We start from the raw sequence: 17,847 nt of genomic DNA on the forward strand, positions 1-17,847 counted from the left end.
CTGTGGGTGAGACAGTCTCCTCCTGAGTCTCCTCCTCCAGAGGAATGGGTGGGTTTTGCTTTAGAAGTGCTTCCTTATTATGATACCAAGGATGTCTTCAGAACTAATTTCTGTGTAAATCAATGCTGTAGCCTTTTAAATGCCATTTGTATGCACATCTGCCAACTTGAAAGTACAGACACAAAAATCTAGCATGGTAATTTATTTTTTTCTTACCTTTGTATCTAAGAATGCATTTTTGTTGTACAGACAGACATGGAAAGCTGGCAGCAGGAGCAGCCTGTGGTATTGAGAACCTGGACAATGGAATCACCTCATAACTATGAAAATAATTGCCATGAGGTCTCAGTCTTCCTGTGTCATGGGGCAACTTACTTTGAGGTGGAATTTGATGAAAAATGTGAAACTGAAAGGAGGTAATTTAATCTTGTGCTGTGTTAAATTCCAGTGTCTGTTTGCAGAGGGGACAATTCATGTTTCAATGTGCACTCCACACGTGCCATTTCAATTTCTTCATTGTCCAGAGCAGTACACAATTTATATTTTTGAATGACCTTGTGCTGAAAGCTACCTCTCCTGGCAAATTTACAGACATGCTGTTCATATGAATTTTGCTTCCTTTGGGCTTGATCTGTTTGATAATAATGCTGTGACCACCACAGTTTGTGCTTGTGGTATTTATTTTGCCCTCTTTCTCTTGGTAACACATCAGGCTACTGCTTAGTTAAAGCATTTGCCTGCTTAGTTAGGTATGGCATCCTTCACCAAATCCATAGTCCTGCAGGATGGCAGATCTGTGTTTGCTGGGACTTCTGCATTGAAACATGAAATAAACTCCTTAGCAGTCACATGAAGGTGTGGTTCAGAAAGAAGTGACAGTGTGCACTTAGATACAGCACTTGTGAAAATCCAGAAGCAAAACCATTCTCCCTCAAAATTTAAAAAGTAAATTTGGAAGTAATGAATTGCAATTTTCACAGGTATGATTACCTGGAGTTTACTGATGCCAGAGGGGCAAAAACTCGTTACGATACAAAGGTTGGCACTGAAAAATGGCCTAAGGTGAGCACCTTTAAAATGATGAACCAAATTATATATCCAATCTCAGGAAGTCCTTATGATTCCTGTAGAAACCTGTTACGTAAAAGGATGTGTGCTTTTGTGCATGGGTGTGTTTATTAAATTTCGTAGGTGGGGGGGCAGGAGATGGGGAAGAAAGTCTAAAATGCTGCAAATAAAAGGAGTGAATGAGTAAAGAATCCCTCTTTGCTTCTATTATCAAAAGAGCAATCAGTTAAAGTGAAAAGGAATAATCATGTTCAACTGCCAATAATACATGGGTAAAGCTTGCTCTGCCCTTGCAAGTTTTTATATCCTAAGACAAGTGTGGCCCTTCCTGAGGCTGTGCTCTGTCCTCAAATGAGGTGCTGCTCTTCTGTTTTTGTGGCTCTGACTTTTAAAGCTCGATCATATATAAAATTGCTCATTAAGCTCTTGAATAGAAATTTTGCCTGCTTAGCACTGTGGGTTTCTCATTGACATGGTGGGGGAAATTAGCTCTATTATGGCCAGAACATAATACTGAAACCCCAGAGTTGCTGAAGGGAATTCATTACCCTGAAACGTTTTCCTGTCATGTACATTTGGCAAAATGACTGTTTTGTTGCTCTGTAGAAAGTGACCTTTAAGGCTGGCCCACGGCTGCAGTTTCTCTTTCACTCTGACAGCAGTAATAATGAGTGGGGCTACAAGTTTTCCGTCACTGCTTACGGCCTCCCAAACGTTGCCGTGTCTTGGGGCTTGGATTTACAGCTGCTTGTCTCCCGGCTGATGGGGCGCTTGGCTTCCCGGAGCATGGCCCTCAAATCCCTGCGAGGTGAGTGCCTCCCACAGCTCCATCCCTGCAGAGAGGAGCTACAAGGGCTTGGTGTTGAGAATCCCCTGTGGAAATGGAGTTCCTTGTGTATTTCCCTCATGTGAATGTGGAAGACTTGCTGTGCTGCAAGTCCATGGAAGACTTGCTGTGCTCCAAGTCCATGGAAGACTTGCTGTGCTCCAAGTCCATGGAAGACTTGCTGTGCTCCAAGTCCATGGAAGACTTGCTGTGCTCCAAGTCCATGAAAGACTTGCTGTGCTCCAAGTCCATGGAAGACATGGACACGTGGAAGTAATCCTACTAAGCTAAATTACATTTATGAAGTAGTATGTTCTTTTTTTTTTTCCCATCTAAAATTGTTCCCTGGTGCTGTCATCCACCCCACATTGGGAGTGTGAATATGGAGCCAACAAACTGAAAAAATTACAGAGCTTAGGACACAAAGGATTCTAAGTTTCACATGAGCGTTTGGTATTGAATGAAATTTGAAGTCACAAATTAAGTTTGGTTCGTTACATTAGTTAAGTACAGTTAGGATTTTGACCTTGAAGATAAGTGCATTAAATTTTAATAAATAATTTTTAAAAAAAGATTTATTAATTTGAAAGCAAGAACACTTCTCTCTAGCTTCCTAAATCTGAATGCATTCACCACTTAGGAGAAATTAAATAAGGCTAAGAGTTCTTGCTCCAATCAGGTGGTCCATATTTACCTTGGAAAATTAGACAGCTATTTACATGTGAATTCAGGGAACTAATTGAAGTGTTTGAGAATATTTTCTTCCTTTTTTAATATAAGCATGCTTGCATATAAAAAAATCAGGTGCTTAGTAGGAGAGATAACTTTTAAATTCTTTTAAATCAAAAAATTGCTGTAGTTATAATACAGTGAAAATGTTTGATTTAAAGTCCTTCCATATTGTAACATTGTCACTATGAAGTAAGATATTGATGCTGCCATTATTGAAAGGGTACATCAGTTTTCTGTACCATGTTAGAAAAAGAGAGAACACTGTAAAATTACTTGTTCAGTCTATTTGCAGTAACGTTTTGTTGAGAGTTTGTTGTCAGCTTTTTTCCCCATTGGATGTTTAATGTTTATTATTTTCAATAATCTGTAAAAATGAAGACAATTACTTAGCAACTGAAGGATCTGTTCTGAATTTCTTGCAGAATTAGGTAGTGAAGCAGACTTGCCTCCTTTGAAAGTAACCTCGGTTCTTAATTCTCCTCTGTGGAAACCTGTCTTCAGGCATCAGCTGTGTCCTGAGGCACTCCCGGCAGCCAGGCAAAACAATGCCAAGCACCAAGACAAAAATGAGGTACTCACCCACTGCTTGTGTTGCCTTGGCATGAAATCCCTGTGGATCACACAGGTTCATTGGCTTTATGGAGTTGGTATGCCCTTAAGCTCGTGCTGCTGTGCTAAACTAAACATTGTGCTGCTGCATTCAAATACCAAGGAGGAAAGAAACTGTTGTCCTGTGCCCTTTATTAGTTTCCATTTTCATGGAATCATCAAATGGTTTGGAGAAACCTTCAAAGATCATCTAATTCACTCCCCCCTTGTGCAGGGATGTCTTTTATTGATCAGTTTGCTCAGCTGCAGTGGATAAACTGCAAGTTGACTTTGCAGCTCTTTGTTTCCTCTCAGCCAGCATTGATGCGTTGCTCCCTTCTCTGCAGGCTCGGAGCTCTCCCCACGACGTCTGCCGTAACTTTCTTATCGACTTTGCAAAATCAGATCCTGCCCAGGACTTCAGTGGGCAAAAATCTGAACTTTTCAAAGGACTTATACAGGCATGTAAAAAACAGACCCCAAAGACAGATATAGTTGCTGGTCCTACTGTTGATCAAGCTGTGAACTCAACATTTGCTGCTTTGGTGTATCTCACTCCAGATTTATTTGAGAAGCTTCAAAAATATGGTAACTCTAATATTACTAGATTATCTTAATAATGAAGACTTACAGTTTGTAAACAGCTCTCTTAGTTTATAATATTTAAAAATCAGTTTAGTGGGGCAATTTAAAGAAGATGTTCTGTAGAAAGTTATCATTTAGGCAGACTAGGTAAGCTTTCTCTCTAGAGTGTTTATTTTTTATTAACATATATTTTTTGTCTTCAGGGCACTGGTAAAATAATAATCATCAGAAGCTCTTATTCTGTAAAGCTATACCTAAAGAGGATAGAGATGTCCTCTGGGGCTTTATTTCAGAACAGTGTGGCTCCAGTTATTAGAGGTTCTTGGATCATTTTCTACATTGTACCTTTTCTAAAAAGCCAGCAGCAACTTCTGTTATTAACTGTTGGGGTTGGAGGAGGTGTGAATTGTCTCCAGAAATACCATTCTGTGGAAATCAGCCCTGCCATGCTCAGAATTTTTTTTTCCAATAGAAGATAATATTTTGCTTTTAACTTACTGGCCATTGTATTATAATTTATGTATTTTTCAATAGGTAAAATTAACAACTTTTTGACTCACAGCACCTTTCCATTAAGTTCATTGATATATTTGAAGGATTGGATAATAAGATATTACTTGGTTTTGAAGGATTTCATTTTAGGTTTTCACTTTTTGTCATAATTTTGACACTAAACATTTTACATTTTTTGTGGAATGATTGAGCTGTTTTTTGAGCTGTGAAGTTATGAGTAAAAATGACTGACACAAAGACTGATGTGATGACTAATGTGGTTGCTGCCTTTAGTCATTTGGTCTATGTCTGATAATTGAGCTAATTTTCTGAGTGACATTGAGAACTGGGCAAATATTAATGGGTGTTTGAGAAACCCATCCCACTGTTCTGTCAGTATCTTCATCTGCTGGTCCTGCTGGGGCAGAGTAGTTTCAGGACCTGTGTTCACCCGTGGTATGGGAAGTTTGGAGAAGGGATGCTGAAAAGAACACAGGAGAAAAATTAGAAAGGGAGAATGAAAGAGGGAAGGCTGAATAAGAATATATTTTTCTCCATTTTTATTGTCAGGGCAGTTTGAATAGAAACTGATTTGTCAGGTTTTTAAATTTTGGAAATTGGTCTTGAAAGTCCTTTCTAGAAATTCATAGTGTAAAACAGTAGAGAAAACAAATACATCTACAGAGCTTTAAGTAACTACTAAACATTTGTTGCTTATTCTGATAAGTCTGCATCAGTGTTATTGCATTCATAGGGGAGGATTTTATTTTCCATGGCTTCAGGCAGCAATTTTGGGAAGAGATGAGAAAGATACTCATAAATTAACTTTGTAAATAAATCAGTCAAGGTGCAGTTGTGTATTTATGCCATATAAAAGTTGGCAGGTTTATTCTCTATTTTTCTTACAGGTATAATTCCAGGTATTGACTAAGAGAGGAAAGGAGGGCTGTAGCATAATTTTGGTTAAGCAGTTGTATAAAATGGAGCTGTAAATAAACAGGACTCTCTTCTTTCTCTCATTTCCAGTCAACAGTGGAGGCAAGGTGCCTTTGAGTGATGAGTTTGCACAAGTATATTCCCTGGCTGATTCCATTAGAATATGGATGGTAAGAACACTCAGGAGGATCTCTGTGAATGTCATTTACTTCAGTACTTTACAGTGCAACGTTAAGGAGTAGGGTGGAACAGTTTTTCCTTCAGTTATTCTCCATCAACTATATTCACTTAGAACATAGGTTAACTTTGAAACTTTGGACTTAAATGTTTAATTGCATCCTTACACTCCTCTCCTTCCTTCAGCCCCAGATGTGTCATCATGAGTAGTTAGGACTGAATTTGACTGCAAATCAATTAAATTTGTGTTATATTTTAGCAAGAACTTATGTTGTAAATTAGAAAGACATTGCAGATGGAGTTCTTTGGAGGTATATCATAGAAAGAAGTGTGTCTTAAACATCATTCCATTGTCTTGTGACTTTCTCCCTCCTCTTTTCTGCCTAAGAATTCCTGGCAGGTTGATGCACTGGAGTTACAATGGGTGCAGATGCATGTTGAGATGATTAATTGCCTTTACCCATTGCATGACAGGCGATGTTTGCATCTGACAGAGCTTGCTAGGGGGCTGACATATTTTTGGAGAACTTTATCTCACAACTAGATGTCTACATTTTCCTGAGTGCTGAGGGTAAATGAGAAACCTTCTTTTCCTTGAAGGATTGGTGCACATCAAATCACAAGACAGGGAATGGCTTCAGCCTACAAAGCTCAAGCAGCTCGGGGTGAGGCTGTTACTGCTCTGACAGTTCAGGTGCTGCTCCTTTAGGCTCCTGGGTGGTTTGCTCTGCAGTTGGGAATAGTAACTACAGTCATCTATTCCTGAGATTAAATTTCTTTCAGTCATTACAGTCTTCATCCTGCCTTGCTGTATAGAGGCACAGAGAGAATCATATTTTAACTATATTAACATCCTGTCTGCAGTTGGAAATGAAGCAGAAATCCCTGACGGGGAGGGGAAGTGATGCTGAGGAGAAGCAGAACACAGAAGCAAGTGAGGTGAACCCAGAAACTCTCGGTGAGTGTTGCCTTGTATGTTTGGGCATTCCAGGTAGCTTAGGAAAGCATTGTAAGCCTGAAGGCATTATTTTTCCTGTGAAAGGTAAGTTAGCAACTGGGGTTAGTTTTTCATACGTAAGAGATAACCTAGTGTACATTGGATTAATTATCTGGGATTGTGTTCGCTGTTCTTTGCAGAAAACAGTAAGAAAGTTCTGCAGGGAGTGACCTTTCACTCAGGTCACCTGGTTCTGAACTTAAATCTGTTTTTGTAGTTATTTCTTACCACATTTAACTGATGTTAGAACAGCAGCTGATTGTTATTAGAACAAAATTTGTTCTTACTGACTATTCTGTACTTCATATGGTTCAGTGTAATGATTCAGATTTAGCATTTGGAAATCTGAACTTAAGCAATCGGTAGCATCATGATCAATATAACAAGAAAACCAGTATTTTCTAGCTGTCTTGACTGAGAAGAAATAAGATAAATCACTGTCTTCTTAAGCCTAAGACAGCAAATTTGTTGTTCTATTGTCGTGATTTTAAGACTTCCAATTTTTATGCTGCAGCAAAACTCTGTGTGCAGAAGAGCCTTTTGTTACTGAATTTTTTGCCCATAAGAGCAAAGACAAAAGATTCTGCCTCAGACAGTTTGGAAGCCCAAGACATGGATGATCCCCAGCAGTATGTGAGTGATCAATGCCAAAGACAAGGATCAGCTGTGGACATGGACTTCCAGGCAGCACCGTCGGTGTCATCCAGTGCAGGAATTCACCCTGTTTCAAAAGAGGGTAGTCAAGCATCACAGTCTGATCTGAAAGTTAAACAAATTCCTGACCTCCACCACGCAGAAGCTGCAGCTGCATTTCATAGTAAGCCTGTTGAGAACACAGCTTCACAGCAAGAAGATGTGTCATCCCCTCCTTCCACTCCTACCCGAAAGTCCCAGCTTGGCCGTGGAAGACTGAGGCTGCTGTCCTTCAGGTCAATGGAAGAGCCAAGAGCTGTGCCTACTGTGAAGGAAAAATATCCTATTTTGAAGAGCATATTAGACTTTATTAAGGATCAATCACTTTCACATGAAAGGTAAGCAAATTGAAAATGTTGTCAGTTACAATAGACAGAAGCTTGTCTTCACACCTCTTCAGGTGGAATAAAATATTTTAGCAGCAAGATAACATGGCAGAATATTTTGTTTACAGTTGTCAGACTTATGTATCAAGCTTCAGTTATTCACAAGAATGTAAGGTCTCAGAGTACTATTTCATTTCATTTGCTTCTATTACATAGAACAGAATGCAAAAAACAGTCACTTGGCAATTTATTGTCTTGCTTCCTCAGATGTGTTTGCAGAGGCATTTTGCTTTTTATCTACAAAAGCAAAGCCATGGTGTATCACTATTACCAATCCTTGGTACCAAATAGAGACAAGTTGCATCTCTCATTAAATTACCTGGTATTCTGAAAATATAAATCAAAAGAGACATTTCCAATTCTCAGCTTGTCTGTTTTGAGCTCTAGAACATGGAGTGGTGCAGGAAGAGCTGAATTCTGTTTGAAGCTTTCACTCACTCCAACTAATACACTGAAATACAGCTGGAAATTCAGATACAAAGCAGTTGTGTAACCAGTGAAGCACTTCTTGAATTATTCTTTTGTGTTGTTTTAAGCACAGTGTTTTGAAGTTTTCACTGATCTATTTTTGCTTTCAGTGTTTTAAAGGTTCTTGCTTTGAGAAAATCCCAAGGGCAGAGTATTATGGAAGTGCTCAAGACCATCCGCCAGTGCCTGGACTCGCTTGGGCAGCCACACTGCTTTCACCCACCCTGTGTGCTTTTTCTCCTAGAACTTCTAGCCTGTCAGAAAGATTTTACAAAGTAAGTAATTATTTAGGCAAATCTCAGCCATGTGATTTGCTGTCTTAGTTCTTGTGTTCCTCCAGCATGTATATTGACAAGAGTAGAAAGTTCTGCTTTTTAATGCATGTGGATAATAAAAATATGACTTGAGGTTAGTTTTCAGGCTAGTAGGCATATCTGCTGTTTTTCATTTAAAAAAAACCACAAAAATTAATAATTATTTTCAAGTGGGACTTAGTTGCACAGCTGTTCATGCCATGAATATGTTTAGCTCTGATTTCTATGTTATGTCTGGCCAGTGCTGTCACAACTCTGTCTCTTGGCTTCTCACTTGTCAGGAGCTGTTCTGTGGTCATCTTGCAATGCACTGATTCCCTTTAAGATCTTGATGAGATTTTCATAAAGCAACTTTTTAATTTAAAGGAATGTTCTCTTCTTAATGCTGTGAGAATATTCTCTTTGCCTTTTCTGTTTCTGATTCCAGGTACAGGATTCTTTCATTTTTATTTGAAAATTCTAGACTGCATTTTTAAATAAAACTAACATCCTTCACACTTGTGAAGAGGGGTTAAAAAGAGGCTGTTTCTAAAATTTGCACAAATCATGCTACCTAAAACATCACAGTGAATTCTAGGCTACTAAAATGACTCTTTAATTTGCAGCTACTTTGGAAACTTGGAAGGCTGTGGTGCTGAGCTACACAAAGAGATTCGAGAGTCTTACTATCAGCTTGTTTTGTTCCTGGTAAATTCTGTGAAAGGATTTAGTACAATTAATGACAGGTACAGTCCATTGCTTGCTTTATTTATGTGATTTTTTTGCATTCCTCCACACCTCCTCCCTCGTAATTTATTATTTGTCATTTAATGTCTTCATTAATTTTGTCTGTACTTTCCATTATTTATAGAACTAAATGAGGAGCCTTGATCTTGTGATCAAAAATGCCAAGTTGGCTTTTTATTACTAAAGGAATCAAGGAAAGCACAAAAACTTATTAGTGTTAAAAACTTGACTTATTGCATTTTGTAGTTACAATTCTGCAGTGTGTCTCTGAAGCTTAGCAGTAAAACACTAGAAACAGCAAATTTATCATGGAGTACTTGGGCAAGGGTAATGCCACAAGAAACATGGCAATTCTGCAGCCATGCTTTAATGTTCAAACTCATGTTTTGGCAACATTCTGGTTAGAATTTGGAGGATTTATAGCCAGATGTCCAAGAGAAATGAGAATTTTATGGCTATAATGTCAGTCTCTCTGACAATAACTTTCAAGTCCTTTGTTCAGTTTTAGGTGAAAAGGTCAAAAATATTTCAAACAGAATAAATTCCTCCAAATACCAAGAAAGTGCTGTACTGTAGAGAAGAGACAAATGCTAATGCTCAGGCAACACCATTAGCTTGATCTTAACTGAATCCAGAAGGAAGACTTTCTTTCAGATTCCATAGTCTGTTCTTGCTAAATTGTGTAAGTTAATTCTTTGATAAACATGAGTTCCTGCCACAGAGTTACTTTAATGCATAGTAAAGCCTGAAAAGCAGTGTGGTGGGGTTTTTCTGCCCTTCCTCTCCACACACAATTTCAACTCTAGACCTTTCAACTTTAGGTCAGCTTTAGAGCTGTCATGTTTTAATGTCTTTTGTTTTTATTTAGGTCGTTGCTTCCTGCCTTATCCTGTGTGCAGACAGCTCTCCTGCACCTCTTGGATATGAGCTGGGAGCCCAGTGATCTTTCCTTCTTTGTTGAGATCCAGCTGCCACATCTCCTCATGACAACATCACAGGAGAACATCAGTATCCATGACAGTGTCATTTGGTGAGTCAGGAGGAACGCAGCTTTCACATGCTGCTCAATGCTGATTCCATTTTACCCAGAAAGGTTCCTGAACTTCGAGCTGGAACAAGCAGTAAGGGTACTGTTAACAAGTTTGGCATAATTCTGATCAGTACCCAAGGGCTTATCTGAAGTACTGTAATTTTTTTTGCTGGTACAAAAACTATTGGAATTTTAAGTTTAACCTGATTACTACTGGATTTGCTTGTTTAGCAGTGCAGCAGGAGGTATATAATACTGTGTTTTGCCTTGATGAATGTCAAATGTTTTTAACACCTTCATATGGCAATTTTATAGTAGTTGTACTTGCACATGAGCATATGTGAAGGCCAAAAACACTTAACAAAACGTCTGATCTGCCAGCATTCCAAAAGCTGTTTAGTAAGAGTAGATTTTCCTGATTTTTGCATAGTGATTCCCATATGTATTTAAGAACATGTCATAGAAGCAAGAAGCAGGTGTCTGTATGGTCATTTATTAACCAAGTGAATGGGATTCTCACAATTCTGTTTTTATTAGAATGTTATAGCACATTGTTCTTCATTAAAAAGTAAAGTTTTATTAAAGGGAAGCCTGATAGCATTCAAACTTAATTTTAAGCTTGCTTTTCTTTTAGTCAGTGGAGTGAAGAAGATGAAATTGCAGACTACAAGCAAAATTGTGAATGGATGGATGAATGTCAGGATGTAATGTTTGAGACCTGGTATGAAAAGATAGCTCAAGCTGACCCAGAGAAGCAGAGAAAGGTGACCTCATGTTTTGTATATTTACCTGCAGAAAGGGTAAATAAGAGATCTTTAAAAGCCTAAAGGGCAGAAAGAAGTCTGGTTTATAATTAATTTCTATGAGTTGGAGCTCTGTAGACTGTCAAGAGTCTAAAATGATTAAAATAGCACCATTCATTTTTGGCAGGGGAAATGTTCTGCCTCCTGTCTGAAACTTTCTCAAAGTCAGAAAATAATACTCAAGTAAATTGTGTTGGTTTATTGCTGTAGATGCACATGTTTGTTGCTCGTTACTGTGACCTGTTAAACGTAGACATTTCCTGTGATGGCTGTGATGAGATCGCGCCGTGGCATCGCTACCGCTGTCTGCAGTGCAATGACATGGATCTGTGTAAAACTTGTTTCCTTGGTAAGAACCATTAAATAACCCCTCAAAATCCTGTATTTGAAGCCAAAACAGTACCTTGTAAATTATTGTCTTGGTTTGAAAAGACAGGTGTCTGCTAAAGAAGGCAGGAGCCTTCCTTGAAATAGAAAATGTAAACCCCCTCCCTCTGAATTATTATAATTTTTGAAATTAAGGGGCTCTCGGGCAAAGATATGGGAGTAGGAATAACAGTTCTTTATTAGGGAAGAAAATAAAAATAGAAAAATGCAGTAATACAAAACAGCACTGCCAGAGTGAGAACAGGCCTGACCCCCTGTGTGTCAGGGTGGTGGCAGCAGTCCCATCCCATGGTGGCTCAGCCCTCCTGCAGTGCCAGCTGTGCTTCTGCTGGAGCAGGGATCCTGCACAAGGCTGGAGTTTTCCTCTGAAGCTCCAGGGCTGGTGGGGATGGGCCTGGGCTTCCTCTGGGAATGCAGTGGGGAAGAAAGCTGCTCCTCTGGGAATGCAGTGGGGAAGAAAGCTGTTCCTCTGGGAATGCCGGGGGGAAGAAAGCTGCTCCTCTGGGAATGCAGTGGGGAAGAAAGCTGCTCCTCTGGGAATGCAGTGGGCAAAGGCTGCTGTGGTGTTCCAAGGTCAGATTGTATCCAGGTAGGAATGCTTGGCTCCTCCCCTGGGCACAGCCTCTCCCCATGGATGATGGAATTTTCTCAGCCATGCAGGGACACTCACTGGCCATGAACAGCAGAGATCTCCTGGAGGGAGGATTGGTTGTGGGAGAGATAAAGAAAACTGCCCAGTGATCAGCAGAGAGCTGCCCCAGCTCTGACAGTTGGCGATAGAACACACACCCCCAGCTAAATCTTGCAACCCAGGACAATTATACACAAAATAAAGTCAAACACTTTTCTCCTCGGTTCTTCGGAAATGTTTAACTGTTCTTTCCCTAGTATGAATGTAAACTTGAAATTAGGAAAGGTCCTGTGTCAGAAAGGTTTACAGGGAAGTCTTTCTTTACAGGTGGAGTTAAACCTGAAGGGCACGAGGATGACCATGAAATGGTGAATATGGAATATGCCTGTGATCACTGCCAAGGAGTTATCATCGGTCGGAGAATGAACTGCAATGTTTGTGATGACTTTGACCTTTGCTATGGATGCTATCATGCAAAGAAATACTCTGACAGGTATTAAAAATGTGATTTGCTTTCCCCCATGTGGCAGAAAGACAGTATTTAGTAGCTAAATACAATCATTCTCATGATGCTTCCTATAAAGCTGTGTCTGACATCAGAACATCTCCTTGGTGTCCTTTGGGGAAACAAAGACAGGACCAGTTCGGCAAAAATGTCTGGAAACCTGCCTTAACCTCTGAAGTCACTTGGCAGCAGTTGTTTTCTGGATGTGGCTAGGAAGGCTGCAGAAGGAGTTACCAGTCTGTATGACAGGATAGGAGAGACAGTCCCTGCTGTGGAAAACAACAGTTTTCAGTGCTTGACAGCAGAGAGCATAAAAACCAGGTTCACAGTTTGAACCTCTGGAATGTGTTGGGTTTTAAGTGTTTTCCTGTGGAGGCATTTTATGTTGACTGACTATGTTGGTTAGCAGAAAACCAAAAGCTGCATTCCTAAATGATGTCCCTTGTCCTTCCAGCCACCTGCCCACCCACAGCATCACGGTGTACCCCATGGTGACCATCCGCATCAGTGACCGCCAGCGCCTCATCCAGCCCTATGTCCACAACTACTCCTGGCTGCTCTTTGCTGCCTTGACCCTCTACAGTGCAGATCTGGCAAATGGGGAGGAAGTAGAAGGAGAGAAACTGGATCCCCAGGTCCTCAGTCATGCCAGAGTTCTGCAGCATCAGTGCATTCAGCTCATTGGGGACTGCCTGATGAAAGCACAGCATGGAAAAGGTGAGTCAGCTCCTCCTGCTCTGAACAATGCTTTCTACAAGTGTCAGAAGTGTCTGTGGTTACTGACTTGAAAGTTTCCAAAGGAAAGGGGAAGCTACTGTGTACTTCGCTGAGAATAACTGTTTATGTAGAAAGTAAATGTTCATAGAACAAGTGTTGTTCAGGGTCGTTGGAACATGGAAAATAGAGTGCTTGAGAAAACTAATTTTATGCTTACATAAACATTGGACACAACTTGGCAAGTCTCTGGTTGTTTTTTTTCCATGTTAGCTGTTGTAAAGGGATCAGTCAATACAGCTTCATGTTCTTTCAGTAATGTATCACTGACAGCTGAAGGACAGCAAATAACTTGGTGGAAAAGTTTTTTGTTCTGCATCTCATGGGAAGTGATTTTTAGCTGTGCTTGTGGTATAAATTTCTGGCAGTGGTGTTCATTTCTCTGGAAATGGGGGTTTCTGTGAACAAAGACCTACTACGGAAAATAGGGTTATACAATTGGGACCCATTTTGAACGTATCAAAAATTTTAGACTAAAATTCAAATAAGTTTGCTGGTAGTTTTTGTAAGCATCTCTAATACAACTGAAATACCACCACCACCAAATACTCATTAATTAATCTGCTTACAATATACAGTTCTATTGTGCAAGTGGTCAGAAGATTGAAAAATATGACAAATGTCATTTGCTCTTCATAATTTACACTCTACTGTTTTCTTAAATTAAAACCTCTACCCCAATGGCATCTTTGAGGTTAAAGATGTCACCATCTGTCCATCACTAGTATTTAATGGAACTACATAATTATATGAGCGTGATAGAAAAGATGTTTTTGATGAAGTTAATGTTCAAAAGAATTGTGTAAGAAGTTTGCGGTTCTCTTTTACAGTGTTTCAGTTCTGCTTTTTGTCTGTCTTGCCACTCAACAGCTAAATAACTTCCATAACTTTTTTGCTCCCAGGACTGAAAAATTTAGCTCTCCTCTGCATGTTACCAGAAGATGAGTCCATCTCAGAGAATGACACTGTTTCAGGCAGTCCTCCCACAGACAGTGCTCCAAAAAGTCATCCTGGTGATAGAGCAGGGAAGGGAAGAGATGAGAAACGCAGCACAGGCTCTTTGGTGCATCGCAGTGTAAGTACCTGTTATCTCCAGAACCCCTGACACCAGACATGTGATCTGATATTGAACACCCTGTTCTGAATGTGGGACTGAGATAAGGGATAGTAATGATTTCATTTATAGGTAGAAACTGGGGGGGAAGGGGACAGTTGTTTTTTTCATTAGGTCTGGCTGATCAAAAACTTCTTGTTCTGAACTGATTTTCACAGAAGTGTTGCAGGATAGGGGCATGTCTTGTTCTTTGAGAAAGAGCTGTCATTCCCCCTGGTTGTTAGCAGTGGTGAGTATTAGAATGAGTTTCCTACAGTTTTATACAGTGTTTAAAACTATTATAGTGTAATAATTTTATGCAGGGAGATATGAGCAAAATAAAAGAATATAATTTAATTGTATGGAAGCTTAAGACATGAATACATCAAGAAGTTCTTCAGTAGAAGGTTTTGATACTCAAAGAAAAATGTTTGTCAAGTGCAAATGACTGAGTTCTTTCCATGCTTGTTCCTGCAGGGATTACATTTTTTTAATCTTTTAGTACTTCTGTTTTATTTTTAGGGGAAAGGAGATACTCACAAGGAAATCCAGTCTCCTGCAGAAGATAAAGCAGGAAAACAAGAAATTGAAATCAGAGCTGTCTCTGCAAAGGAAGCTGTTGTGAGACAAGAGTCAGACTTGTCTGTGGATGGGAATGTTCCTGCAACAGGTAAAAAATAATTTCTCATTTTCCCTGTCACAGAAATATCTACTCATCTGCAAACAGCTGTCCTTTTTATTCCTAATCCAGTTTTGCATATTTTCAAATGTCTGTGTCTGCTTTGTGAAAACCTGCCAGACATTGCTTGGAACAAGTGCCTTGCAGTCTGTTTAAAGGAGTCTGGAAATCAGAGTAGATTTCCACAAGTATTTATCCATGGATGGAGATAACAGTCCCTGTTGGTCTAACACAACACTAGTGTGTTCTGATGCACTTGGAACCAGAAAATAAGTGTCTTATCCTGTTAAAGACTGGGACTGTAAGAATTTTGAAAGTTAAATGGATCTGTCTAGCACTGTCCTGTATATGTTTTACTAGATGGTATAAATTTCTTTACCTTCTGTTTTATATACTTTTATACACTTTTATAAAGACTTTATTTTTTAAATGAAATAATTCTTTTTTATAATTTCTATTTATTTTTAGATTTGGATTATAAAAACTAAGCTATCACTTTTTTTTTTTATGTCATTTAGGGGATTTCCTTATTTTGTTTTTATTTACAAAGCAGGTGACTCTGTCTCAGAGGATTCAACCCAAAAACCAACAGAGAAGGTTTTAATACCTAGCCAGGAACAAGTTTTTGCTGAATGCTCTCAGAAGAGGATTTTGGGGTTGCTGGCAGCTATGTTACCACCTTTCAAATCAGTTAGTTCTTTTTACTTCCATCTGGGTTTTTTTCCTACGTGCACAAATAACATGAATAAAATTCATAGGAATTAAATGTGGGGTATGGGCCCATGTTGTTTACATGTTATGAAATGTGAATTAGAATGTCTTCAGACATTGACATCACTAAGGAATATAAGGGCTTGTTCCTGGGAGGGGGGAGAGGGAAGGGGATTTTAATGTATCTGTGAAGTTGAGTCTTAGCTGTTTAGCATAGTTTAAATCTTCAGTTTAGCTTCACATGTCAGGTCACACTAACAGGCCAATAACAAAAGTAGGAATGTAGTTTCTCATTCCTTCTGTCCCATTTGAAACACCTTCAGAACAGAAGGTTTTTTATGTGCTGACTTTGACTAAAAATCTTGTTTTCTTTCCCTGCTTCACTGAGATTTTTCTCTCTCCGCAGGGCTTCACAATGTCTCTGATCAACCTGGAACAAATACTTCCACTGATGTTTCATGTTGTAATCTCAAATGCTGGCCATCTGAATGAAACTTATCATTTAACCTTGGGACTCCTGGGCCAGTTAATCCTCAGGCTTATGCCTACAGAAGTGGATGCTGCTGTGACTAAAATCCTTTCAGCCAAACATAATTTGTTTGTACCAGGAGATGGGTCTACAGTGCCAGAAGGATGGAAGACAACTCATCTTCTGTTCAGTCTGGGAGCTGTGTGTTTAGACAGGTGCTTCTTACCTTAACCCAATTAGTTAATCTCTGCTGAACAGTGATTTTCTTTCATGTATGCCTTGTGCATAGAGGCTTTTTAATAGAAAGGTAATTAAACCTGTGCCCTGGTCATAGAAGGGGCTTAGCATCTGCAGCCTTTGTTGCAGTGGGAATCCTAATTTCCTTCCACAAGAAGGCTGGCTGCTGAAGAGTGGCCTAATTTCCTGTGCTTACCTACACACCATGTCATGGAGGAGGAAGTGAGGTTTGGAAACTGTGAGGAAAACCAGAAATACAGTCCTTTACTTTTTGTGTGACTTGCATTCTCTCACATTGTTACAAATCTCTCGTGTAACTTGGGAAAGGAGGAGGGGTGTGTCACATCACTATCACCAGTGCTGAGTTCTGGATCTGGCCCTTCTGCGGAAGAGTATTTGAGAGAGAGGTTTTTTACAGTAAAATTGCACTGGAGACACCATGGAGGGACAGGTTTTGAAGATCCTGAGAAAGTTCTCAAGCATTCTGAGATCCATGTAATGCCTGTTAAATGTGACTTATTTTTTATTGTAGCTGTGTTTTACAGGGTTCATAAAAATAGAAAAGCATATGAAATTTAAAGGCAGAATATCCAGAGCATAAGCTGAGGGAAAGGATTTTCTCAAAAAGTAACTTTAGTGTAAGAGACCAGTCCCTGTAGGTTATTTGTGTGATCCAGAGAGTGAGCAGGTGGTCACATACATTCAGAAATAAACATCTTGCTGCCATGCAAACAGAAACTTCTGAGTTCTAAACTAAAATTCAGAGTTAACAGTAGCAATGTTCAAGCACGCTTTTATTTGGGACTGTAGACACTCTCAGAAAACAGAATAGTATTTATGCTCTATGGAAAACAAAGCAGAATTCATGTGTCAGCTGGCATGAAAGCTTTAAGTATTTGGAACAACAGTTCTGTAGTAATTTGAAAGCTGCAGCTGTGACAGATTACCAGTGATGTGCTGTCTTGAGGAGGAGTATCTTCAGGTGAGCCTGCAGTGAGCCCTCCTGATGCAGCCTGCTCTTGCTTTGCAGCCGTGTGGGGCTGGACTGGGCGAGCTCCATGGCAGACATCCTTCGCTCTCTGAACTCCTCTGTGCAGTGGCACGATGTGATTGCTGCTTTCACTGACCACTGCATTAAGCAGCTGCCCTTCCAGCTAAAGCACACCAACATCTTCACTTTGTTGGTGCTGGTTGGCTTTCCTGAGGTAAGTGGCCTGTCAGTCCTATAGGAAACAGAATTTGTTAAAGCTTTGAGGTATCTCTTTCTGAATACTACAGATTCCATCAATGGGAGACAACCTTTATAAACTCTCAAAACCTCTTGTATGTCATAGTTCACATCTTTCTACTCGTGCACGATTAATGTTGAGCTGATGAAGAATAATGAGCTGGTTTTGCCTGGCATTTCTTTGGATCCTGCTTATAACTGCTACAAGCAAACCAGCTTCATTTGTTTCAGTATCTAAAAGGACTTTTGTACAAGCAAAACAATCCATTCTCCATCTTGATGTTCATACCTGATACATTGCCTATGTAACAT

The 17,847-nt window shown here is 39.6% G+C and overlaps 1 protein-coding gene across 3 annotated transcripts in view; it reads left to right on the forward strand.

Moving 5' to 3' along the window:
• Positions 1–17,847, forward strand: part of ZZEF1 (zinc finger ZZ-type and EF-hand domain containing 1) — a 56,869-nt gene that overhangs the window by 22,550 nt on the left and 16,472 nt on the right. The window contains exons 22-41 of one of the 3 annotated variants that reach the window (XM_068210211.1): positions 250–416; positions 981–1,062; positions 1,675–1,876; positions 3,049–3,197; positions 3,562–3,802; positions 5,318–5,397; positions 6,269–6,362; positions 6,916–7,432; positions 8,059–8,223; positions 8,868–8,987; positions 9,857–10,018; positions 10,653–10,782; positions 11,032–11,170; positions 12,167–12,332; positions 12,799–13,061; positions 14,021–14,193; positions 14,734–14,881; positions 15,444–15,580; positions 16,008–16,285; positions 17,338–17,512. In XM_068210211.1, the coding sequence (XP_068066312.1) occupies positions 250–416; positions 981–1,062; positions 1,675–1,876; positions 3,049–3,197; positions 3,562–3,802; positions 5,318–5,397; positions 6,269–6,362; positions 6,916–7,432; positions 8,059–8,223; positions 8,868–8,987; positions 9,857–10,018; positions 10,653–10,782; positions 11,032–11,170; positions 12,167–12,332; positions 12,799–13,061; positions 14,021–14,193; positions 14,734–14,881; positions 15,444–15,580; positions 16,008–16,285; positions 17,338–17,512 (3,588 nt within the window). Of the gene's footprint in view, positions 1–249; positions 417–980; positions 1,063–1,674; positions 1,877–3,048; positions 3,198–3,561; positions 3,803–5,317; positions 5,398–6,268; positions 6,363–6,915; positions 7,433–8,058; positions 8,224–8,867; positions 8,988–9,856; positions 10,019–10,652; positions 10,783–11,031; positions 11,171–12,166; positions 12,333–12,798; positions 13,062–14,020; positions 14,194–14,733; positions 14,882–15,440; positions 15,581–16,007; positions 16,286–17,337; positions 17,513–17,847 lie in introns of all 3 variants that reach the window. The other 2 variants (XM_068210212.1, XM_068210210.1) reach the window with 2 other exon arrangements.

Source organism: Anomalospiza imberbis, chromosome 20 (assembly GCF_031753505.1).
Source record: "Anomalospiza imberbis isolate Cuckoo-Finch-1a 21T00152 chromosome 20, ASM3175350v1, whole genome shotgun sequence".
Lineage (NCBI taxonomy): Eukaryota > Metazoa > Chordata > Aves > Passeriformes > Viduidae > Anomalospiza > Anomalospiza imberbis.